Consider the following 25,746-nt stretch of genomic DNA (forward strand, 5'->3'; position numbering starts at 1 on the left):
CAAGCTCTGTGAGCTTGTTCACATTCTGTCTAAATAGCAATAATAATACCGTCTCCAGAAACACCACCTGAGTGACGTTTTTCAAGCAGCAATAATATATTCCGTATCCACCACTGCTGTAGTGTATACGTTGACCTTGTAGGCATTATTTGCCCAGTGTGTTCTTCATTTTCAAACCACTGCCACTTAGCTGTGTGAGCTTGTTCATATTCTGTCTAAATATCAATAATAATACCGTCTCCAGAAACACCACCTGAGTGACGTTTTTCAAGCAGCAATAATATATTCCGTATCCACCACTGCTGTAGTGTATACGTTGACCTTGTAGGCATTATTTGCCCAGTGTGTTCTTCATTTTCAAACCACTCCCATCTAGCTGTGTGAGCTTGTTCACATTCTGTCTAAATATCAATAATAATACCGTCTCCAGAAACACCACCTGAGTGACGTTTTTCAAGCAGCAATAATATATTCCGTATCCACCACTGCTGTAGTGTATACGTTGACCTTGTAGGCATTATTTGCCCAGTGTGTTCTTCATTTTCAAACCACTGCCACTTAGCTGTGTGAGCTTGTTCACATTCTGTCTAAATATCAATAATAATACCGTCTCCAGAAACACCACCTGAGTGACGTTTTTCAAGCAGCAATAATATATTCCGTATCCACCACTGCTGTAGTGTATACGTTGACCTTGTAGGCATTATTTGCCCAGTGTGTTCTTCATTTTCAAACCACTCCCATCTAGCTCTGTGAGCTTGTGTCAAGACCGCCGGGAGCGCGAGGAGTCGCGTCCGCTCCCGGCGGCGAAGAATCCAAAATGGCGGCGCCCAGGCAACCCACGTGGGTTCCGACGCCGGCGCCGTGACGTCAGCGCGGCGCGACGGTCGCGGGCGCGCTGACGCTGGCGCAAGGGCGCCAAATTCGAATATAAAAGGACGCCTGAGGCGCCAAGATGGCGCCCGAAAATAGGATTCTGTTCCCTGAGTATTCCTGGGTTCCCTTGCTGTTTCCTCTGCTTATCTGCCTGATTCCTTGTTGTGACCCCTTGCCTGGACCTGGACTTCGCTGATTCTCTGCCTGCCATTGACCCCCTGCCTGGCCTTGGACTTTGTTTGTATTCTGCCTGTCTTTTGACCTGTGCCTGGACTTTGATTATTCTCTTGCCTTACCCTGGATACCACGACCCTGATTCCTCGTGAGGGGCTTCCTCCTAGATCCGGACAACTCCCCAGAGGGGGCTCCCGGCTCCCTGACATTATTTTCGGGCCATGGATCCTTCTGAGGAAGCCACACCTCATGTCGGACGAGCGCTCCGCGGACTGGCATCCCGCATGGAGGACTACGAAAACCAGCAGGTTCGCATTGGGCAAGCACTCGATGTCCTGCTAGCTCAAGTGCCTTCTGCGCCCTCCACTGCTCCACCTACTGGAGATCCCCCCATGGCGGCAGCCCCTACGAACACAAGCTACCCGACAGGTGAGCCTCGCATTCCACCTCCCCCTCGTTTCAGTGGGGACCCACAAGCCTGCAGGTATTTGCCACGCAATGCCAAATTCAATTTGAGTTCCAACCCACACAGTTTCCAAGTGAGCGTTCCAAGGTGGGGTATGTGATGTCTCGATTGGAAGGCAAGCCACTGGAGTGGGCAACGTCTCTTTGGGAGAAGAATTCCCCGCTGACTTTTGATGTTAAAGACTTTCTCCAAGCTTTTCGTATAGTCTTTGATGCTCCAGGTCGGGTTACGAACGCCCCTGCCCGTCTCTTGCAGCTCCGGCAGGGAAGCCGCAGTGTCAATGAGTATGCTATAGACTTCCGAACACTGATGGCGGAGACTTCCTGGTGTGATGACGCTTACAAGGCTGTATACTACCAAGGCCTATCCATCCGCATCAAAGATGATCTCGTCTCCAGAGAGACTCCTGACACCCTGGAAGGCTGATCGCTCTATCCATTAAGGTGGACACTCGTCTCAGAGAGCACCAGGTGGAGAGAGAGCGGAGCAGACGATTTTCTCCCATGTTGGCCCTCGCTTTCAAAGGCCGATTCTGCAAACACCCGCTGTTCCTGTGACTCATGTGTCGACGTCTCCCTTGGAGGAACCTATGCAAGTAGGAAAGACTCGCCTCTCCGAGCAGGAAAGACTCCGAAGACGTATGGCAGGTCTCTGTTTATACTGTGGTGGGCATTCCCATTTTGCCAACGCCTGTCCTGCCAAAGCCAAGAGTTTTGTACCCCGAGGTATGTCTCAGGTTTCTCATGTAGGGGCATCACTCGAGGACCTCAGGAGAAGTATCAAGAAAATTCACGCAGACTTCTTCCTTCCTTTGCAGATTCACCTGGCAAGTAAGTCTATCTTCGAAAGGGCCTTCCTCGACTCCGGAGCGGATGGCAATTTCATGGATGCCTTTTTTGCCGAACGCATGAAGATTCCCCTGCTTTCCATTGTCTTCACCCCTGCGAATTACCGCCATAGATGACAAACCCCTGGAGTTTGAATTCGTCACAAAGTTCACGGCGGAAACTATCTGTACAAGTTGGGGCGCTGCATCAAGAAAAACTTTCATTCTTCATCATCCCCTGTCCTTCTACTCCAGTAATATTGGGTCTTCCGTGGTTACGTCTGCATAACCCCCACCATAGACTGGTCCACTGGGCAGATCTCTCGTTGGAGTTTATTTTGCCTGCAACATTGCCTTCCGCCAAAACCCCTCAAGAAGGTGAATGTCTCCTCTGCGGAATTAAAGACTTTGCCCTCCACTTACAAGGGATTTTCCGATGTGTTTTGTAAAAAGTCTGCAGAGTTCCTTCCCCCACATCGCTCCTACGACTGTCCGGTTGAACTCCTGCCAGGAGCTATGCCCCCCAGAGGGCGCACCCTACCCTCTCTCTCCTGCAGAGACTACCGCTATGAAGGAGTACATCCAAGAAAATCTCCAGCGGGGGTTTATCCGCCCTTCTACCTCTCCTGCAGGGGCTGGGTTCTTCTTTGTGGAGAAGAAGGACGGAGGCCTTTCGGCCTTGGTATAGACTATCGGGGTCTGAATAAGATCACCGTGAAGAACAGGTACCCCCTGCCCCTGATTGCTGAGCTCTTTGACCAGCTGAAAGGGGCAAAGATTTTCTCCAAGTTGGATCTCCGGGGGGCCTACAACCTCATTCGCATCCGGGAGGGTGACGAATGGAAGACGGCATTCAAACACTCGGAATGGGCACTATGAATATCTCGTTATGCCCTTCGGCCTATGCAAATGCCCCTGCCGTCTTCCAGGAGTTTGTTAATGATGTTGTTCGAGATCTCCTAGGAAGGTTCGTAGTCGTATAACTTGGACGACATCCTGATCTTTTCCAAGGACCTTGAAAAGTCATCGCTTCCCAGGTGAAGGAGGTACTGCTCTCGTCTGAGGAAGAACTCTCTCTTCGCCAAGTTGGAGAAGTGTGTCTTCGAGGTATCCAAGATCCCCTTCCTAGGATACATTATCTCTCCAGAGGGATTTGAGATGGACCCGTGAAAGTGTCGGCCATCCAGGAGTGGCCTCTCCTTTGAGTACCAAAGGCAATCCAGAGATTCATCGGATTATTATCGACAGTTCATCCGGGGGTTCTCTCCGCATTGCACCTATTCTGGCCCTCATCCGGAAAAGGGGGTAAACCCGGCCTGTGGCCTCCATCTGCCATAGAAGCTTTTCAGTCCTTGAAAGAGGCCTTCACTTCCGCTCCTGTTCTCCGACATCCCAATCCTGCACTACCCTTCTGCATCGAAGTTGATGCTTCTGAAGTCGGAGCCGGAGCTATCCTGTCTCAGAGACACTCCACTGATGGGAAATTGCACCCCTGTGCGTTTTTCTCCAAGAAGTTCTCATCCGCAGAGCAGAACTATGATGTCGGGAATCGGGAACTCTTGGCAGTCAAGCTTGCCCTTGAAGAATGGCGTCACCTCCTGGAGGGCTCTGAAATTCCTGTCCAGATTTTCACAGATCACAAGAATCTGGAGTTTATACAGTCCCTCAAGAGGCTAAATCCCAGGCAAGCCAGGTGGGCCCTTTTCTTTTCCCGATTTAACTTTGTTTTGACCTATCGCCCAGGTTCCAAGAATCTGAAGGCCGACGCCTTGTCTCGTAGCTTCACTCCGGTGGACCGTGACCCTGAGAGGCAAGAACCAATCATTCCACCAGTCAAGATCATTGCCTCTCTGTATCCCCAATTTGCCGACCAGATTCTGGCTGGGCAGTCCTTGGCTCCTCAAGATACTCCGATTGGCATGGCCTTCGTCCCTCCAGAAACTTCGCCTGGCCATCCTACAACAAACCCACTGCTCCAGGCAAGCTGGACATCCTGGTCCGGCCAAGACCCTTGAACTCTTGAGGCGCCTAGTCTGGTGGCCTGATATCCGCAAGGATGTAAAGGACTTTGTGGCTGCTTGTAATGTCTGCGCCACTTCTAAGCCTAGCCATTCCCGCCCCAGTGGGTTGTTACAGCCTTTGCCGGTTCCCTCTCGTCCATGGACGCACCTCTCTATGGACTTTATTGTCGAACTTCCTCCCTCCGGTGGGAATACTTTGATCTGGGTTGTTATTGACCGCTTCAGCAAAATGGCCCATTTCATTCCTTTGAAGAAGTTACCCTCTGCGGTGGAATTATCCCAACTCTTTATTAAGTACATCTTCCGCCTGCATGGTTTCCCGGTGGAGATCGTCTCCGACAGAGGCACCCAGTTTACCGCCAAGTTCTGGCGTTCCCTATGTAAAGATTTGGGAATAACACTTCAATTTTCGTCTGCCTACCACCCGCAGACGAATGGGGCAGCTGAACGTGTGAACCAAGCCTTAGAACAGTTCCTGAGGAACCACGTGTCTCTTTGCCAGGACGATTGGTCTGACCTCCTCCCGTGGGCGGAGTTTGCTCATAATAATGCATGTCATTCCTCCACAGGAAGGTCTCCGTTTATGGTGGTGTATGGACAGCACCCTCAAGCCTTTCCTCAGGACTTCGTGTTGTCGGACGTCCCGGCTGCAGATGATCTGGCAGCCCATATGCTTGCTATTTGGGCTGCAACCAAGTCTAATCTGGAGAAGAGTGCTCTAGTCCACAAGACTTTCGCGGATCGCCGTAGAAGGCCCTCTCCTCCCTACAAGGTGGGTGATAGTGTCTGGCTCTCTTCCAGGAATATTCGCTTGAAGGTGCCATCTCCCAAGTTGGGTCCGAAGTTCCTGGGTCCGTTCCCCATCTTGGAGATAATTAACCCCGTAGCCATCAGACTTCAACTCCCACCAGAGATGAGAATCCCCAACGTGTTCCACGTCTCCCTGGTGAAGCCCACCATCTCTAACCGTTTCTCTGATGTCCAATCTCCTCCTCCTGCCGTCTCTGTGGAGGGTCAACAAGAATTCGAGGTGGAGAGAATCCTTGATTCCAGAATCTCCAGAGGGTCCCTTCAGTACCTCATCCATTGGAAGGGCTTTGGCCCCGAAGAATGCTCTTGGGAGGGACACCGTGATGTGCATGCTCCTCGTTTGGTAAGAGACTTCCACTCCAAGTTTCCCCAGAAACCAAGTCCCGGTGGTCCTGAGGCCCCCCGTGAGGGGGGGGGTACTGTCAAGACCGCCGGGAGCGCGAGGAGTCTCGTCCGCTCCCGGCGGCGAAGAATCCAAAATGGCGGCGCCCAGGCAACCCACGTGGGTTCCGCCGCCGGCGCCGTGACGTCAGCGCGGCGCGACGGTCGCGGGCGCGCTGACACTGGCGCAAGGGCGCCAAATTCGAATATAAAAGGACGCCTGAGGCGCCAAGATGGCGCCCGAAAATAGGATTCTGTTCCCTGAGTATTCCTGGGTTCCCTTGCTGTTTCCTCTGCTTATCTGCCTGATTCCTTGTTGTGACCCCTTGCCTGGACCTGGACTTCGCTGATTCTCTGCCTGCCATTGACCCCCTGCCTGGCCTTGGACTTTGTTTGTATTCTGCCTGTCTTTTGACCTGTGCCTGGACTTTGATTATTCTCTTGCCTTACCCCTGGATACCACGACCCTGATTCCTCGTGAGGGGCTTCCTCCTAGATCCGGACTACTCCCCAGAGGGGGCTCCCGGCTCCCTGACAGCTTGTTCACATTCTGTCTAAATATCAATAATAATACCGTCTCCAGAAACACCACCTGAGTTGTTGTTGTTTTTGTTTTAAAAATAATGCCAGGCAAAGGCAGGCCGCCACGCAGAGGCACTAGGGGCCGTGCTGCTATGCTATCCTGTGGCCCTAGGAAATTGCCCAGTTTTAAAAAGGCAATGACCCTGAACTCCCAAAATGCTGAAGAGGTAGTTGACTGGCTTACACAGCACACCCCATCCTCTACCGTTTCTAACTTTACCACAACATCCTCATCCTCCACTGCTATGGGCACCCCACGTAACACTTCCTCCACCACCGGCGCCCCTTCTTCACTGGAGTCAGAGGAGTTATTTTCACATGAGTTTCTTGAACTGAGTGATGCGCAACCATTATTGGCAGAAGAAGATGAAGGAGATGAGGACGTTACACCAGATTTAATTCTGGCAGAGAACACAACAGAGATGGACATAATGAGTGATGAAGAGGAGGCCCCGCTGCTGCTTCCTTCTGTGAGCTGTTAGAAGAAATTGATGCATCTGAGGAGAATGATGATGAGGAGATTGATGTTTTGTGGGTGCCCAGTAGAAGAGAGCAAGAGGAGGATAGTTCAGATGGAGAGACGGAGAGTCAGAGAGGCAGGAGGAGAATAAGACTTAGAAGAAGCAGGGAGGACAGCTCGCAGGGAACAGTAGGGCAACAACATGTATCGGCACCTGTGGTCAGTCGGCCAACGTACCCGCCATTGCCGCCAACGCCGCCGACTTCTACTTTTACCCCCAGATTGCCAGCCTCAAAAAGGTCAGCAGTGTGGGATTTTTTTAATGTGTGTGCCTCTGACAAAAGCGTTGTAATTTGCAATGAGTGCAGTCAGAAACTGAGTCTTGGGAAGCCCAACAGCCACATAAGTACAACTTCTATGCGAAGGCACATGAACGGCAAGCACAAAGCACTTTGGGAGCAACACCTCAAAGGCAACAGGCAAACTAAAAGCCACCCTCCTTCTGGTCCAGCATCTTACTGCTCTACCTCTGCTGTCCTTGACCCGTCTGAACCACCCTCCACTCCGCCTTCCACCTTGACCACCAGTTCCCATTCCCAGTCATCTGCCCCCAGCCAAGTTTCTGTGAGGGCCATGTTTGAGCGTAAGAAGCCAATGTCTGCGAGTCACCCCCTTGCCCGGCGTCTGACAGCTGGCTTGTCTGCACTCTTAGCCCGCCAGCTTTTACCATACCAGCTGGTGGACTCTGAGGCCTTCCGCAAATTTGTAGCAATTGGGACACCGCAGTGGAAGGTACCCAGCCGCAATTTTTTTTCAAAAAAGGGAATACCACACCTGTACCACCATGTGCAGAGCCAAGTCACCGCATCTCTGTCACTTAGTGTTGGGCCAAAGGTCCATATGACTACTGACGCATGGTCCTCCAAGCATGGTCAGGGCAGGTATGTCACCTACACTGCCCACTGGGTGAACTTGGTCATGGCTGGGAAGCAGGAAATGTGTGGCTCAACAACGACAGTGGAGTTGGTGTCACCGCCACGGATTGCACGCGGTTCTGCCACCACCTCTACTCCTCCTTCGCTCTCTACCTCGTCTTCTTCCTCTTCTTCGTCCTCTGCTGCTGGGTCCTCCTCCTCCTCCACACCTGTGCACCCCCAGCTCCCCCTAGGCTATTCGACGTGCCAGGTACGCCGTTGTCATGCTGTCTTGGGGATGACGTGCCTGGAAAGCAAAAACCATACCGGATCTGTACTCCTGTCATCTCTGCAGTCACAGGCCGATCGGTGGCTGACCCCACACCAACTGAAGATCGGAAAAGTGGTGTGTGACAATGGAAGCAATCTGTTGGCAGCACTGAGACTGGGCAATTTAACACATGTGCCCTGCATGGCACATGTTCTGAATTTAATAGTACAACGTTTTGTCTCAAAGTACCCAGGATTCCAGGACGTTCTCAGGCAGTCCAGGAAGGTGTCGGCCCATTTCAGACGTTCCTATACAGCCATGGCACGCCTTGCTGACATTCAGCAGCGGTACAACATGCCAGTCAGGCGTTTGATTTGCGACAGCCAGACTCGCTGGAATTCAACGCTCCTCATGTTGGAACGTCTGCTGCAACAACAAAGAGCCGTCAACGAATACCTGTTTGAACTGGGTGGTAGGACTGGATCTGCAGAGCTGGGGATTTTTTTCCCCCGTTACTGGGTGCTTATGCGCGATGCCTGCAGGCACATGCGCCCTTTTGAAGAGGTTACAAATATGGTCAGTCGCACCGAAGGCACCATCAGCGACCTAATACCCTTTGCTTTCTTCCTGGAGCGTGCCGTGCGACGAGTGACAGATGAAGCTGTAGACCAGCGTGACGAGGAGCAGGAAGCGCACGATTTCTGGTCGGAATCACCAGAACGAACCCAGGCACCTGCTGCAACGCAGGGAGAGGTGTCAGAAGTGGAGTCAGAGGAGGAAGGTGGCTTTGTGGAGGAGGAGGACCAACAGGAGCAGGCTTCCCAGGGGGCTAGTGGTGACCTTTTGGGGACCCCTGGTCTTGTACGTGGCTGGGGGGAGGAGACCGTGGATGATGCAGTCCTTGATAACGAGGAAGCGGAGATGGATACCTCTGCATCCAACCTTGTGAGAATGGGGTCTTTCATGCTGTCATGCCTGTTGAAGGACCCCCGTATCAAGAGGCTTAAGGAGAAGGACCTGTACTGGGTCGCGACTCTACTAGACCCTCGGTACAAGCATAAAGTGGCAGAAATGTTACCAACATACCACAAGTCTGAAAGGATGCTGCATTTACAAACCAGCCTGCAAAACATGTTGTACAATGCTTTTAAGGGTGATGTCACTTCAGGAACTCATCAACATTCCAGGGGCAGAGGTGCCAGTAATCCTGCCACGAGCGCACCTGCAAGGGCAAAGCACTTTGGCCACTCTGTAACGTCAGACATGCAAATGTTTTTCAGTCCAAGGCAGCGGCAGAACCCTTCGGGATCCACCCTCAAAGAACGCCTCGACCGGCAGGTAGCGGACTACCTGGCATTAACTGCAGATATCGACACTCTGAGGAGCGATGAACCCCTGGACTACTGGGTGCGCAGGCTTGATCTGTGGCCAGAGCTGTCACAATTTGCCATGAACCTCTTGTCTTGCCCCGCCTCAAGTGTCCTCTCAGAAAGGACCTTCAGTGCAGCAGGAGGGATTGTAACTGAGAAGAGAACTCGCCTAGGTCACAAAAGTGTGGATTACCTGACCTTTATTAAAATGAATGAGGGGTGGATGTCGGAGGGTTACTGCACGCCGGAAGACTTGTTCTGAGTTTCTGATTCTGACTCCCCATGCAGCTGTCCTTCTCTGCACGCCTCATGACTCCACATACAGCTGTCCTTTAGCGTCCTCCTCCCTCCACCACCGTTACAAACTAGGGTGCAAACCCTACTGGTTTAATTTGAATCCAGGTAAATCCTGAGTTTTTCTGGCCTCTGTGCTTCAGTGGCTGCGACCAAAAAAAACAGAATATTTTCAGCATTTATATGGCATATTTTTTCTGGCCTCTGTGCTTCAGTGGCTGTGACAAAAAAAATGAATATTTTCAGCATTTATATGGCATATTTTTTCTGGCCTCTGTGCTGCAGTGGCTGCGACAAAAAAAAATTAATATTGTTTGCATTTATATGGCATATTTTTTCTGGCCTCTGTGCTGCAGTGGCTGCGACCAAAAAAAACAGAATATTTTCAGCATTTATATGGCATATTTTTTCTGGCCTCTGTGCTTCAGTGGCTGTGACAAAAAAATTAATATTTTCAGCATTTATATGGCATATTGTTTCGGCCTCTGTGCTTCAGTGGCTGCGACAAAAATAAATGAATATTTTCAGCATTTATATGGCATATTTTTTCTGGCCTCTGTGCTTCAGTGGCTGCGACCAAAAAAACAGAATATTTTCAGCATTTATATGGCATATTTTTTCTGGCCTCTGTGCTTCAGTGGCTGTGACAAAAAAATGAATATTTTCAGCATTTATATGGCATATTTTTTCTGGCCTCTGTGCTTCAGTGGCTGCGACCAAATAAAACAGAATATTTTCAGCATTTATATGGCATATTTTTTCTGGCCTCTGTGCTTCAGTGGCTGTGACAAAAAAATGAATATTTTCAGCATTTATATGGCATATTTTTTCTGGCCTCTGTGCTTCAGTGTCTGCGACAAAAAAAATTTATATTGTTAGCATTTATATGGCATATTTTTCCTGGCCTCTGTGCTGCAGTGGCTGCGACAAAAAAAAATTAATATTGTTTGCATTTATATGGCATATTTTTTCTGGCCTCTGTGCTGCAGTGGCTGCGACAAAAAAAATTAATATTGTTTGCATTTATATGGAATATTTTTTCTGGCCTCTGTGCTGCAGTGGCTGCCACAAAAAAAAATTAATATTTTCAGCATTTACCGTATATACCCGAGTATAAGCCTATACCAACAGTTCACTTGGGGAGAGACTGCAATATCCCACAATGCCCTCTGTTGGTTATATGAAAGATTAACAGTGACTGCAATATCACACAGCGCCATCTGTTGGTTGTATGAAAGAATAACAGGGACTGCAATATCACACAGCGCCATCTGTTGGTTGTATGAAAGAATAACAGGGACTGCAATATCACACAGCGCCATCTGTTGGTTGTATGAAAAAATAATAGGGACTGCAATATCACACAGTGCCATCTGTTGGTTGTATGAAAGATTAACAGTGATGGCAATATCAAACAGCACCCTCTGCACATGGTAGTGGGACAGTGGGACAATGCACACAGTAATCCGTTTGGCGATTCTCTGTCACCATCAGCTTTGGAAAGAAGTCCGGTTGATCGCTGGGGGGGTCGCTTTGGCAGAATGTGCGCTGCTGGGAGACAGGGCTGTAGTTGTGTCTAGGCTTATACTAGAGTCAATAAGTTTTCCCAGTTTTCGTAGGTAAAATTAGGTACCTCGGCTTATACTCGGGTCGGCTTATACTCGAGTATATACGGTATATGGCATATTGTTTCTGGACTTCTGGTTCAGTGGCTGCGACAAAAAAAACATAATTTTTCAGGAAAGTACACATGCCTAATTTTTCAGGGTTCTGCAACAGTGGCAAAATCGCATCTTTTATGGTCACCGCAGGTGATCAATAAAGTAGACCAAAACTGGGCCCACACTGCAGAATCAGTGTTTTTTGGTTCGCTTCACTGTACATTGAATTACCTCTGCCTGACAGTGCACGTGCGCACAAGCACGGTGACTGCTAAACACACCACTACAGAAATATTGCCACCAACAGGACGAACATCCTGGAGGTGACAAGCAACTAGTAATTAAAAACTATTATTTGCTCACTTGACGGTATCATTCATTAAAGCTCTTTGCGTCTTTTTGCGTTGCAGTAAGCACCGCGTTTCGTCTTTGCGTGTGAACAGGCTGTAACCTTTACACGACTTGATTGGCATGTAGACGCCGGACGTTTTAAAGCATTTTATTACACAGGTTTAGAAATGTAGTGTGATTTCTGCCCTTTACAGCACAAAACGCAGCGCTGTGTCAACAATGGATTTTTTAGAAACATTTTTGCCCTTGATCCCCCTCTGGCATGGCACTGTCCAGGTCGTTGCACCCTTTAAACAACTTTAAAATCATTTTTCTGGCCAGAAATGTCTTTTCTAGCTTTTAAAATTCGCCTTCCCATTGAAGTCTATGGGGTTCGCGACGTTCGCGAACCGTTCGCATTTTTGACGCAAGTTCGCGAATATGTTTGCGAACATTTTTTCCGACGTTCGCTACATCCCTAGTGGGCAGTAACATAAGCACTTGAAACTGTGGTATGACAGTATTACCCACTATATAATATTTGGGTTTTAACTGTAAAAAAAGTGCACCACTGCTGTGAATATTAAGAAAATGAGCAATGCAGAGGGGTGGTGTGACTATACCATTTACTTATTGGTGATTAATTGTTCTGTAATTAATTTTGCTGTGTTCTACTGTACAATTTAATGCTGTGTCATTTTATTTTGTGGCTGTGTGTACTGTGCCATTTGGAAAGGGTCATGTGGTGAAGCCTTAGATGTGTAGTTAAAATGGCCACTAAATAATTCTTTTAAATAGAGATATATATTTAATGAAAATGCACACTATAGAGCAGTATTGCAAACTATTATAGACTGTTAACTGTATTTTCTAGTAGCCTGCACCATTTATCCTTTCATGTAGGTTTATGCCGACATTTATGTTGCCACCCCATCCCTTTTTTCTTGTCTTGAGTTTGCCAGTGTGACTACCCGTCATTACTGGAAGGCTAGGTGGTGTTAGTGGGACTATATCTTGAGAACAGACCAAGATTAACGTAATCCATCTCTGTATTCTATGACAGTTAGCAAATGGCACTTTTTTTGTGTTTTTTTAATTTTTAAATAACAAACATTTTCTACAAAAAAAATTGAATATGACACTTTCCGTTTTTTACAGGAATGTGTTATTATCAGTTTAAAATTTTACCAGACCATAATCAAATGTGTTAAAAAGTAAGTTGTGTCCCTCCTCAAGCCCAGCCCCATGAGTTTCCTGTGTTAGTTAATGTAAAGATGGACAACCCCTTAACTGTTGTAATGTTTGCAGACTCAGTACTGTAATGAAACACAACATTGTCATTTCACTAATCCAAACTTTCCTGGACCCCATGATTATTATTATTGATAATATTGAAAATAGGATCTGGGTTAAGAAGAAAGAGGCCTACAAATAGTATGATGGTGTGAGGTTCAAAAAAAAATCGGAGAAAATTGTTAAAAATAGAACATTTATTAGGACATACGAAAAAGATGGCACTTACTCATAGGCTAATGGGCGTACCCCTTACATGTGTTTTATAGGGGTAGTGACTAATCAAAGCAACACATACATTCACCAATCACAAGTGTGAGAAAACAAGGAACAGGAGGCAACAACTCCTTTGGTATATAATGCAATGAATACAAGTATGTTAAAACACAATTTAAATAAACACACCAATTGGTAAAGTAAACAACAAATTACAGTTATGTAAATGCTATCAAGTTTCATGAAAAAAAAGACAAAATTACCTAACTCTCTGAGCCTTTAAAGCCAACTTACTTTCTTTAAGGGGTTGTTGTTTTTAATTCTTTTTCTAGTTGTTTTTGTCTTTTTTTTTTTTTTTTTTTTGTGAATCCAGCAATGTATATTACACTAATAAAGATGGCAGGGTTTGGCCAAGAATCCTGCATTATTGTACTGTAGGCGTAACCTTGTGTTTGGTACAGCCAGCATGACTTCATTTCAGTTAACAAAGATAATATGAATGTTGCAGTGGGTAAATGTTAATGCACATTTAAATGTTAGGAACTGCTCTATTGATAAGTGGTAAACAGTGCACATTCATTATTTACACGTCAGTGCTGTTTACTTACACATCTAAAGCCTTATTAACTGGTCTTTAATTACCTGTGTTTATTGTTCAACTCAGCTACTGCAGCTGAATTCAATTGGTTCTAAATTTCCATTCAATAACCCTGTATCCCATGTGTTTAGATTTATATAGTCACAAGCTAATGATACGCTATTATCATGTCAGTATAAGAAGCTTATATTCTTACATTCCCCATTCATCAAAGCAACTAGTTATTACCATCAGTCAGGGTCTCCTTATACCCTGGTGTTTTATTAAACCTTTTCTCCTTGCTTCCTAATATTTTACCAGTTAAAATGACATTGTCGTTTGAAGTGCACATTATTAGAAGGGAGAGAGCGGAAAAAACAATTAGGTCACAAACACAATAAAGAGGAACATGCATTATATAATATACTGAAATGGCAGTAATTGCTACAATGCTACAATGCCACTTTTGTTATCTTATTTTTTCAAGTAAAAAAGCTAATTTTCTTAGCCTCTAAAAAAGCCATAGAAATGTGAAGCTTGTAGTTAAATGACAAAAAAGTGCATTTTACTGGAGGATGCCAAAAACACAAGTGAAATTCACTTTGGCAATTACAGTAGTGTTATACATTCTGGATATATACTATACTGCAGATGCGAGAATGTGCGTAGAACCTTGGGATGCTGGGAAAAAGGTACATACATTTGGGGGCAGATGTAAGAAGGGTCGAATATCGAGGGTTAATTAACCCTCGATATTCGACTAGGAACTAAAATCGTTCGACTTCGATATATTTAGCGCAAATCCTGCGATCGAACGTAGTAGTCGAAGGTCGAAGTAGCCCATTCGATGGTCGAAGTAGCCAAAAAAACACTTCGACATTCGAAGTTTTTTTAATTCGAATCCTTCACTCGAGCTTCATGAATCGGCCCCTTGGACAATTTTTCTTTTCTACTGGGCAATTCAGTTTTTTTTTCAAACAGGAGCACTTGTTGAGAGAAGACATTTAGGGATTCATTTCACTAGAAGGTGCCTAACATTTTAATCCCACCCTCCCAGTGAAATGCACTTTCTTTGTCCAAATGTCAATATATTTAGGTAATAAACACCAAAAAATTTAGCTGTCCATAAGACAAAGTATAGTAAGGTTTGCACAGATCCAATAACCCAACAAAAATAGCACTAGATCAGTTAAAAGCTAACTGCTGATCCATTGATTACTGGACAAGGTAAATATAATCTTGCTAATTTGTCGAATTATGAGACAATATTTTTCCTGCCATAACTATTTTGCAAGAATTCATCTTTGCAGTTTTGCCCCAATTAACAATATACAACAGGTCAAGTTTTAAAAAGTTCATGTAGACTTCAGTTTTCAAAACTTACAAGGGGAAACAATAATTATATGCAAATGTAGGTTGGGCTACAATTAATTCAGAGCAAATAATTGGAGCTTTCATTGTGTATAAAGTGACAGTGAATGGCCCAATTAAAAAAAAAAAAAAGATGAGATATAATGATCCGCTAGGTATTAGTGTATAATGCTATGGATCTGTTCATTCATGGGTTCATGCGTATGCCTATATAATCTACAGTCTGGTCATTTCCCTATGGGACCAGACTGTAAATTATATCCCTATAAACGGCGCGTTCTGGCGTCAGAACGCGCCGTTTATAAGCTTAAAGTGACAGCACTTGCAGCTGCTGCTCTCTCCCTGCAGCGTTCTCTCCACTCGTAACCCCCTCCCACCTGTCTTCCACACATAACTCTCTTACTTTACAGGCGCGCTGCTTCTGTCTCTCTCAACTATCGTTGCTCTTACTTTACTTTCAGGTCTCTCTCTCTCCCAGCTCCTCCGTCTCCGGTTTCCTCTTTCGCTCCGCCCACTCATAATGCCTCTCCTACGGAATGCATTTTAGGTCATGCTGCGCACCCATTGCTACAGCACATTTAAAGCGATCTACGTTCTTTCAAAAGGGCAAATGTAGCTCCGCACCTAAGCAGCGTTACCCGGTATGTATTTCAGCAGAACACTCCAGGGAGCAGCAGGTGTACAGCAGCCCAACACTAGCGCCTGTACAAAACGCATTTTAGGACATGCTGCGCACAAATACCTTTGCTGCATGCGTTGTCCTATGCCTATAGCTCATTCTCCTCCTCACAGTCTCTTGCTCCCCCTCCCACCATGGCAAAATCTCTCTCTCCCTCTCATGTTCAGCTGCCCCTCCCATCCTCCGTGTCCACAGTCTCACTCGTGTTGCTTTTCCTCATGCTCCGTTTAAGGCAGAGCTGATCATCTCACCCAAGGCAGGTAAAACAAAAAAAAGCTAAACAAAATCAAATGGAATACAAATAAAAGGAACAAACAAGGGAGTACAGGCAAACACAAAAAAAACAACATTAAATAAGGTGAACACACACAGGGGAAACAAACAGGGTTAATAGACACAAAACACAGTGTAGCATTTATAGACCATACATGAAAGCCAGGATGTAAGACATGCAAAAACTGTAGATTATAATGCATAATGTACCCCCTACTTAAATTTATAAAGATATCAGAAGTCACCTCGGAGTTATGTGACCTGTATAAAAGCACTCGGCCTGCGGCCTCGTGCTTTTATATGGTCACATAACTCCTCGGTGACTTATAATATCTTTATAAACTACAGTAGGGGGTACATTATCCACTATATTAGCACACAGTGGAACAAAAAGCATGTCAGTTGAGTATGATATATGGTAAATATAAAATACTACTTATTGGTAAATATATCTTCTACTAAACGGATAACAAAAAATAATAGCAATAAGTGAAACAGTATTCGTCACTAAATTGCAACATGAGGAGCCTCCACTACTCATCAGTCATACAACTACTGGGGGAGCATGGGGTGTGACTGCACAAGAATACGCCCCACCTGCCGATATGATTCTGGTATGGGAGGGTCCAGTGCAAAATCATAAACCTCTAACACTATCATAAAAGCATAAATGTGACTTTTTAACTCTTACAAACACCTATTTCTTGGTACAAATGAACACTTTTTCATTTGTTTCCTTTGAATTCTATATCAGGTTCACTAATGCAAATTTAAGAGCCATGCTTTGCAGACATGTGACGTATTCTCCTTTTTAAAGGGGTTGTTCACCTTTGAGTTAACTGTTAATAGGACGTAGAGTTTGATATTCTGAGACAATTTGCAATTGGTCTTCATTTTTTATTTGTGGTTGTTGAGTTTTTTAATTTTTTATTGAGCATCTATCCAGTTTGCAGTTTCAGCCATGTGGTTGCTAGGGTCCAAATTACCCTAGCAACCATGCACTGATTTGAATAAGAGACTGGAATGTGAATAGGAGAGGGCTGAGTAGAAAGATGAGGAATAAAAAGTAGCAATAACTATAAATGTGTAGCCTTACGGAGCATTTGTTTTTTAGGTGAGGTCAGTGACCTCCATTTGAAAGCTGGAAAGAGTCAGAAGAAAAAGGCAAATGTTTCAAAAACTATAGAAAATAAATAATGAAGACCAATTGAGAAGAGTCTTAATATTGGCCATTCTATGACACACTAAAAGTTAACTTAAAGGTGAACCACCCCTTTAAAAACAAGTCTAGACACATATGTAGCCAGTTGTTTACCAAAGATGCTGGATACAACGTACCTATTTGTTGTGTTTAATAGCCTATGCAGTGAAAATACAATTTGCAGACTTCCCAGTTTGGAAGCCTGACTTTATTTCAAAGTTTATAAAATGTGAAATGCATTAAAGCGTTTTATTTTTTTGCAGAGTAAAGACAAATAATGTCACCATCTTAGTGGACTATTGCTGAATAAGGACATACTCTGTGATCATGCCAAATGTCCACGAAAGTCAGCGAATGTTTCATGCAGGGCCTTTGTCAGCATGTACAGACACCTTGATTGCAAAAAGGTACTTGCTACAGCAGAGGCTTGGCAAGGGGAGCTTTGGCACTGTCTACCTGGTGATTGACAAGAAGGCAAAAGATGAACAAGACAGCTTGTAAGTAAACATATTTAGTCTTTTTATGATTATTTCAATATGTATTGAACTTCACTGTCAAAATAGACCAAACTTTGAATTTGTAAAAACAAACAGAAATACAGGTCCCTGAAACGTCCACTTTAGTACAGTTTTTATAAGAAACCTGACTGAAATTTCCCCTTCATTTTGCTTGCTCTGACTGCTTAGGATAGGGAACTTCAGACAGTCTTTAACTGCTCTGTAGGGAAATGATTATACTTTCAAACGCCAGCCAGGAGCCGGGGAACCCCCCCCACCTTACTTCCCAGAACTAGTGCCACTGTGTTTGTTTCCCTGTAAAGCAGCCGACCACCGTGTAGAGATTTGTATCCGCAGACCCAGTGTAGTCTGCATATTCTGATTATTTATCAGTCTTGCTGTATCAGCTTCTATGGCAGATATTATTTGACTTGTGCTGTTTTGATCATTTATGACGATCTCTAAGCCTAACCTCCTAACTGAAGCCCAGACCATACTGAGCATTTGCGTAGTCTTGGTCTTGCAAAGATGTTTAACAAACTTACAAGATGAAAGCCCCCCTGTAGCCAACTTTGAAAACATAAATCATTTGTTTAATTAGGCTTCTGGTACATTATGTTCATGTTTATGTTTAGTGTACAAAATACAGCATTTCTAGCATTATTCTATTTTAGACTTTAGGTCCCCTTTAAGTCTATTAGAAAACATTCAATAAAACCAATAGACTGGTTTTGCCTCCAATAAGGATTAATTATATCTTAGTAGGGATCAAGTACAAGCTACTGTAGTCTGTTTTATTATTACAGAAAAAAATGAAATCATTTAAAAAAATTTTGATTATTTCATTATAATGGAGTCTATGGGAGATGGCCTTTCTGTAATTCAGAGCTTTCTGGATAATGGCTTTCTGGATAACGGATCCCATACCTGTAATGTTATAAAAATTGCTAAAATGTAAGGAAAAGCATGCCAGCGATGCTGATTTTTGAACAAAAGGAAGGCAACTTACTTGTTTAGCATTGGCCTCTCCAAATACAAAAGTGACCGCCCCTAAAATGTCACCCCCCTACCTCAGGCCCTGAAGGGAATGCTTTGATGATTTATAAAAAGGAAATTCCAAAATTGGGCAGATACCACTGAAGTGAATGAAATTAGTAAGTGTCTCCCCTTTGGCACTCTGTAAATAGGGCCCTATATTTTTATAATGGTGTCATTTTAAATGTAGAATAATACTGAATGTGGTTGTAAAGTGATGACCATATCCTAATTATTTAGATATACTGAAACTATAGCACTGGAGTGCACATTAGTTAGCCTTATTACTCATACGTTAATCTTCTTACTGTGTACAGAACAAAACTTACAGCTGCAATGAAACTAATGAGAATATGTGTAAATTATTCTTCTATCTTTAGGCTTACATTGCTATTTCACACAATGTTGCCAGATGTTCTTGCTGGGCTCTGCTAAGTAATGTGTCACACGTATTACCCTGATAGCAAGGCATGTGCTAACAAAGCACAGCTAGGCCTGATGGAGTGTGCTTGGCAAGGTGCATGATGAAATACAGTCAGCATATAAAAATATGGTGAATAAAAAGATAGGACAGCGGTACAGAAGCAATGCAGGAAAGATGTGGCCTCAACCTGAAGGTAAAAGGAAAACAGAAATCGGAGTTGTCCAGCTTTAAGATTCTGCTTAACTGTGACTTCCAGCTTCACCCACAGCCGACAGCTGCTTACAGCTTACAAATTAGACTGATCACTGATATAAATACTAAAGAATCTTGTGGTTGGTGCCTCTCTGGTACTGGCTGATAGTATATGCCCTCTCTGCTCTTTTTACACTGGCCAATACCAGCTTTTATTAAAAGAGAAAAGTGGGGGACATTTACCTCTATTTTGGTTGACAACAGTTTGCCCTTGTGAAGCCTCTTCTGTATTTATCCTTAAAGGGATACTGTCATGGAAAAAACATTTTTTTCAAAATGAATCAGTTAATAGTGCTGCTCCAGCAGAATTCTGCACTGAAATCCATTTCTCAAAACAGCAAACAGATTTTTTTATATTCAATTTTGAAATCTGACATGGGGCTAGACATTTTGTCAATTTCCCAGCTGCCCCTGGTCATGTGACTTGTGCCTGCACTTTAGGAGAGAAATACTTTCTGGCAGGCTGCTGTTTTTCCTTCTCAATGTAACTGAATGTGTCTCAGTGGGACATGGGTTTTTACTATTGAGTGTTGTTCTTAGATCTACCAGGCAGCTATTATCTTGTGTTAGGGAGCTGTTATCTGGTTACCTTCCCATTGTTCTTTTGTTTGGCTGCTGGGGGGGAAAGGGGGGTGATATCACTCCAACTTGCAGCACAGCAGTAAAGAGTGATTGAAGTTTATCAGAGCACAAGTCACATGACTTGGGGCAGCTGGGAAATTGACAAAATGTCTAGCCCCATGTCAGATTCCAAAATTGAATATAAAAAAATATGTTTGCTCTTTTGAGAAATGGATTTCAGTGCAGAATTCTGCTGGAGCAGCACTATTAACTGATTCATTTTGGAAATTTTTTTTTTCCCATGACAGTATCCCTTTAATGAGCTTGTTTCTAATTACATGCTAGCTGTCAGTTGTACTTGTTTGTATTGTAGTCCACTTTTTCATGCACCATTTTAATGGTATCCTAGCTCATTGGTATTAACTTGACAGAGCTGGACCTCCCACTAAAAAATCTCAGGTGACACCCTCAGCATCCAGCACTGTCTCTCCTCCAGTCACTCTCCCATCTGCCTGCGCGCCAGATTCAGCCTTCCCAGTACAAGTGGCCTACCCCACATTCACAGTAGCACCTTCTTATCTGCCACCACTTCCCATGGCCAGTACAACATGTATGGCAATAATTCAGCCTCCCAACAAAGTAGCCTCAGGGAATCCTCCTGAAACCTTTGAACAGGCTACCACTGACTTGTACAAATTGCCTGCATCCAACAGCCTTTCCACAGACCTCACCTATTTGTACAAACAGGAGTCCACCGACATCCACAGGTCATCGCCAAGAAGAACTTAATTCTTAGTTACTGCGTCCACCAAAACCATACTTAGGCCAAAAAGGTTCTTCCTTAATTTGTATATCTTTAAAATGGTTAGAGGGCCTAGGACCATCCCTATGCCAGCAACTTCCCAAGAGATTTCATGCGTGGCCAAATTTAGGAGTTGCTGCCATCTGCTGAACAAAGTGCAAAATACACTAGACTAAATACAAATACAAAAATGATCAAATCTGTTACCATCTGTTTAATACTTAAATTTTCTTACTGAGCCACAAATTAAAATACCAATGTCTCCATTCAAAACAAGCTCATTTCACATACCATGAATATAGTGGGTACATCTTATACCATTTGTCTTTCTATTTTCAACAATTACTCTGATTTGGGGGCTGAATGATATGCATAAAATCGAAGAAAGGGTCAAAAGGAAGCAATTACCAATACCAGTAAACAGCAATAAGTCCTCTTTGCTCTGGCGTAGGAGCCTTTGGCAATACATCAGGCAAATTACATCACAGGACTCCGCTTGGGGAGAGTAGAAGAACGCATCTCACTCTATGCGGACAATATACTGCTATACCTGGACAACCCAGGAAATTGCCTACAGGAGGTCCTGAGCATAGTAGACAGATTTGGACAGTTTTCAGGACCCAAGATTTATTGGGAGAAATTGAACATATTCCCCATTGATGCTAATATTAATCCCAATTCATTTCCTCCCACCCTCTGGCTTGGGTGGACTGATTCAAATACCTTGGCATCATGATATACCGAAAACCTAAACAATTTCATACCATCCAATCTTGAGCCAATACTCACCACTATGACAGATAAACCTGAAGGTGTGGGCCAACCTGCCAATATCAACCTGGGGCAGGATCAATCTCCTAAAAATGATCTTCCTCCCTAAATTCCTCTATCCCAGTCCCTATCCCCCGTACCTTCTTCACCACCATTGACACTGCCCAATCAGCCTTCCTCTGGGCAAACAAGCCCCCCAAGTTTGCTAGAGCCAAACTTAGGGCCCCAGTTTGTGAGGGGGGGTGGGACTCCCATATTGGTAAGGAAAAAAAGGCAATGGCACACTGGGCACGATCAAGCAGGGAAAACCCTTGCGAAGATTTATTTGCACACGATGCAACGTTTCGGGGTGGTCCCCTTTGTCAAGGGGACCACCCCGAAACGTTGCATCGTGTGCAAATAAATCTTCGCAAGGGTTTTCCCTGCTTGATCGTGCCCAGTGTGCCATTGCCTTTTTTTCCTTACTACTGGTTGAGGAGGGTGCCGATCCCTCCTGGTATTTGAGCACCTGGCAGAGTTGCTGAAGGCCAGGGTGTGCGAGGTGACTCTTCTTTTCCGGACTCCCATATTGGTACCTTTACTCACTGGCAGCCCAGATCTACTATATAGACTGGTGGCTCAACCCAGACCCATATAACCCGAACTTCCCACTCCAGGCCACTTTAGCAAGCTCAACTAAGTCACTCACACACAATCCATTACGCAAACTCCCTGATTTACACACAAACCACCCAGCTATAATCACCCCCTACAAAGCATGGGTGGCAGCACTTAAAGTTTGCAATATTACACAACCTCTTCTCTCGCCACATTTACCCCTATGGGGAAACTCCTTCCTCCCACATTTGCAACACATAGCAGAGTACAGAATCTGGTCACAGTGGGGTCTATGCACACTTAGGGACCTGTTCAAAGATGGAAGGATACGCCTCAGGAACGAAACAAACATGGTTAAACCAAGGAAGTTCTCCCCTGGTTCTTATATTTCCAGCTGAGACAGGCTACTAATACCCAATTTCAGGGGAACACCAGAATTTTACAGTCAATAAGATAGAATCAGCCCTTATAGCCACCTCCTCCAGGAGACTCGTCACCACACTATACTCGCTCCTCCTAGCTACTATTAAACCTCCATTCCATGCGGCGAGTATGGCCTGGAGTAGAGACATCCAGGCCCGGACTGACAATCTGTGTGTTCGGGCAATTGCCCGACGGGCCGTTCAACACACAATTAAAATGGGCCGCTCTCTTCAGTAAAGCACAAGTTCAGGTCCGAGTTCCTCTCTCGCGCGCCCTGTTGCCATGGAGATGATCGGATCAACATGGCTTCTAAACATGTGCAGCAGGGAGGAACAGGATGGAGCAGCAGCAGCCGGGCTTGTGAGACACGGGGAGCGCAAAGTGAGCTGCTGAATGATAACCTCTATACATACAGCCTGCGTTAAAGCCGGAACTGCCTGCTCGTTGCCTTTCCCGCTCCCCCCTCCTAATGAATTTCCTGCACTACACAGCAAGGGGGGCGGGGTCACAGTGGGCCACAGCAACAAGCAGGTCGGGGGGAGAAGAAATACCGAGCAGTGACAGCTGTGCTGCCAGGTGAGGAGTTGGGACAAGAACTCAGGGTTTGCAGACAGAAGAGTTACTGCCTAGCCCCCCCTCTCCCTTTATTCACTCACTGAAAAGCTGCTCCTGATGTGTAGGTATTAGACTTAAATATCCAACAAAATCTAATCCTACTGTAATGTAAAATCTGAGCCGGCTATATGATTTCTTGTTTTCATGCATCTAACTCATGTATTTTATATACTCTGATGAAAGCACAGTATGCATCATTCTCCTCCAACAGTTGTATTATGTCCCATTGCAAATCTTTTTAATGTTGTCTACAAATCAGAGCTAAAATCAGTTACAGTGTTTTTAGGGCAAGGCCAGACATGGTGTTTTTGCAGCGTTTTCTAGTTGCGTTTTTAAAAAAGAACAGCCAGGCGTAAATACGCATAAACTGCACTACCACTTAAACTAAGGGAAAACGCACTATGGCAATTCACACAGGGCACTTGCAAGCTGAAATCCACCACAGGACACCAGTATTGGCATTTTTTAGCAGAAACGCCAATACGTCAAGAAACTACCAAATCAATAGACTCTATGGGATCTGCACGTTTGAAACCACACTTTATGTAAATATGCAGCGTATTTTAAATATGGCGTCCAAATTCAATTAGAACAATGAGAACAATGAGAAGTGCATGTTGGGAAAAGAATCCTACATGCTGAAAAACGCATGTTGACGGTCACGTGTGGTTTCAGTGGCGTATTTACGCCTGGCTGTTCTTTTTTAAAAATGCAACGCAAAAACGCCACGTCTGGCCTTGCCCTTAGACATGTGCTACTACATATTACTTGGAGGATGCAAGCAATTGTCCAACAAAAACTTCTTTTTAGTCCCCTATCGGCTAATGTCACATGGGGCTGAAAATCAGTCTGTGGGCTGCTTCAATTTTTTTGCCCTGGCTGCTTTTTACTCCCAGTCCGTCCCTGGAGACATCCCAGACCTGGAAGATGATGACTGGGAAGAAGCAAATGACAGGGCATATGACTACTTGGTTTCAATTGATTGATTCAATTCAAAATCCTACACAGACTCCAATTAACCCCAACTAGACTGTTTTGTATGAGTAAATACGATTCACCACAGTGCCCTAAGTGTGGACCTTACTTCCACCTTATGTGGTCATGCCCCAGAATACAGGCCTTCTGGTTCCAAGTCCTCAACTTCATTCAGGAAAAAACAGCACTGCCTAAACTATTAAACCCCAAAGTGTGCTTACTTGGTGTAGTGCAGTGATCCCCAACCAGTAGCTCGTGAGCAACATGTTGCTCTCCAACCCCTTGGATGTTGCACCCAGTGGCCTCAAAGCAGGAGCTTATTTTTGAATTCCAGGCATGGAGGCAAGTTTTGGTTGTATAAAAACTAGGTGCACTGCCAAACAGAGCCTCAATGTAGGTTGACAATCCACATAGGTGCTACCAATCACAGCACTTATTTCGAAACCCAAGAACATTTTTCATGCTTGTGTTGCTCTCCAATTCCTTTTAATTCTGAATGTTGCTCATGGGTTCTAAAGGTTGGGGATCCCTGGTGTAGTGGATGAGGTCATCCCAAGGGCGGCCATGAGAATACTATTCCGTACCCTACTGTTCCACACCAGGAAATGTATCCTCCTGAACTAGATATCCCCCCAACCCCCCACACTTAATGGCTGGCTCAACCTGTTAAAAGCAATACTTTCCTTGGTACAACTCACCTATACTGCAAGAGGTTGTCCTCAAAAATATGACCTAGTGTGGCGAGAATGATGGTTGGATGCCTCGGAAGAACCCTAACCTCATAGATGTCAAGTTAGAAGGGATACAATCATATACAACTATTGCTCTAGCTCCCACCGGGTAATAGCTGTAAAAGCTTTCTGGGCATCCCAGCCGTCTGTTATCGTACCTCTCTACATAGCCAGTGATGTGAATTTTGTAAATGGAAGTATCATAGTTTTTTTGGTTTAAATTTTTTAATTATTTTCGTTGAACCCACGCAGTGTCGGACTGGCCCACAGGGATACCTGGAAAACTCCCGGTGGGCCCAGGTGTTAGTGGGCCCTCTTGTTTCTAAACATGTGGCCAATTTCATGGTCATTCCCTATTTCTTTATGGGAAAAATGCTTAATAATGGGAGACTATTGTACGTTTATATAAAAGGCATACCCCCATATGTAATAAATGGCACTAAATTTGCCCAGGAGTAGTAACCCATAGCAACCAATAAAATGTTTGCTTTTAAACAGGTGACCAGTAAATCCTAACTGCTGATTGGTTGCTATGGGTTACTGCTCCTGGTCAAACTTAGTGCCCTTTATTACATAACCCCCTAGGAGAATAAAGAGGTTGAGTGAGTAGAGGAGGAATAATAGCTTGTAAAGGTCCACTGTCTAAGGTTTTTTGGTGGGCCCCTGGTATCCCAGTCCGACACTGAACCCACGTGCATAGCTATGTCATCGTGTTTTGATTAAAATGTGGGCACTATCTACAAAGATTTTGCATGTTTTTTCCATAGCTGCATGGGTTTCCTTCAGTTTCAGTTTTTAGGCAGGTCAACTGGCTCCTGATTAAATTGACCATAGTGTATATGAATGTTATAGGGACCTTAGATTGTAATCTTTTCAGGGGCAGAAACAGATGTGAATGATGTAAAAATGAATCAGCGCTAAATAACATAAAATAAATGACAAAATAATACTTTAATATATAAAGATGGCAATTTCAGTATGATATATTCTAAGATAATGTTTTTAACTTAAACCGGT

At 44.7% G+C, this 25,746-nt stretch overlaps 1 protein-coding gene across 3 annotated transcripts in view; it reads left to right on the top strand.

Moving 5' to 3' along the window:
- nek11.L (NIMA-related kinase 11 L homeolog) overlaps positions 1–25,746 on the top strand; it is a 152,666-nt gene that overhangs the window by 9,650 nt on the left and 117,270 nt on the right. The window contains exons 1-3 of one of the 3 annotated variants that reach the window (XM_041566044.1): positions 15,155–15,440; positions 15,616–15,832; positions 17,310–17,543. In XM_041566044.1, the coding sequence (XP_041421978.1) occupies positions 17,374–17,543 (170 nt within the window). In that variant the 5' untranslated portion in view covers positions 15,155–15,440; positions 15,616–15,832; positions 17,310–17,373. Of the gene's footprint in view, positions 1–15,154; positions 15,535–15,615; positions 15,833–17,309; positions 17,544–25,746 lie in introns of those variants that run through there. The other 2 variants (XM_041566043.1, XM_018267502.2) reach the window with 2 other exon arrangements.

This window comes from Xenopus laevis, chromosome 6L, assembly GCF_017654675.1.
Source record: "Xenopus laevis strain J_2021 chromosome 6L, Xenopus_laevis_v10.1, whole genome shotgun sequence".
Lineage (NCBI taxonomy): Eukaryota > Metazoa > Chordata > Amphibia > Anura > Pipidae > Xenopus > Xenopus laevis.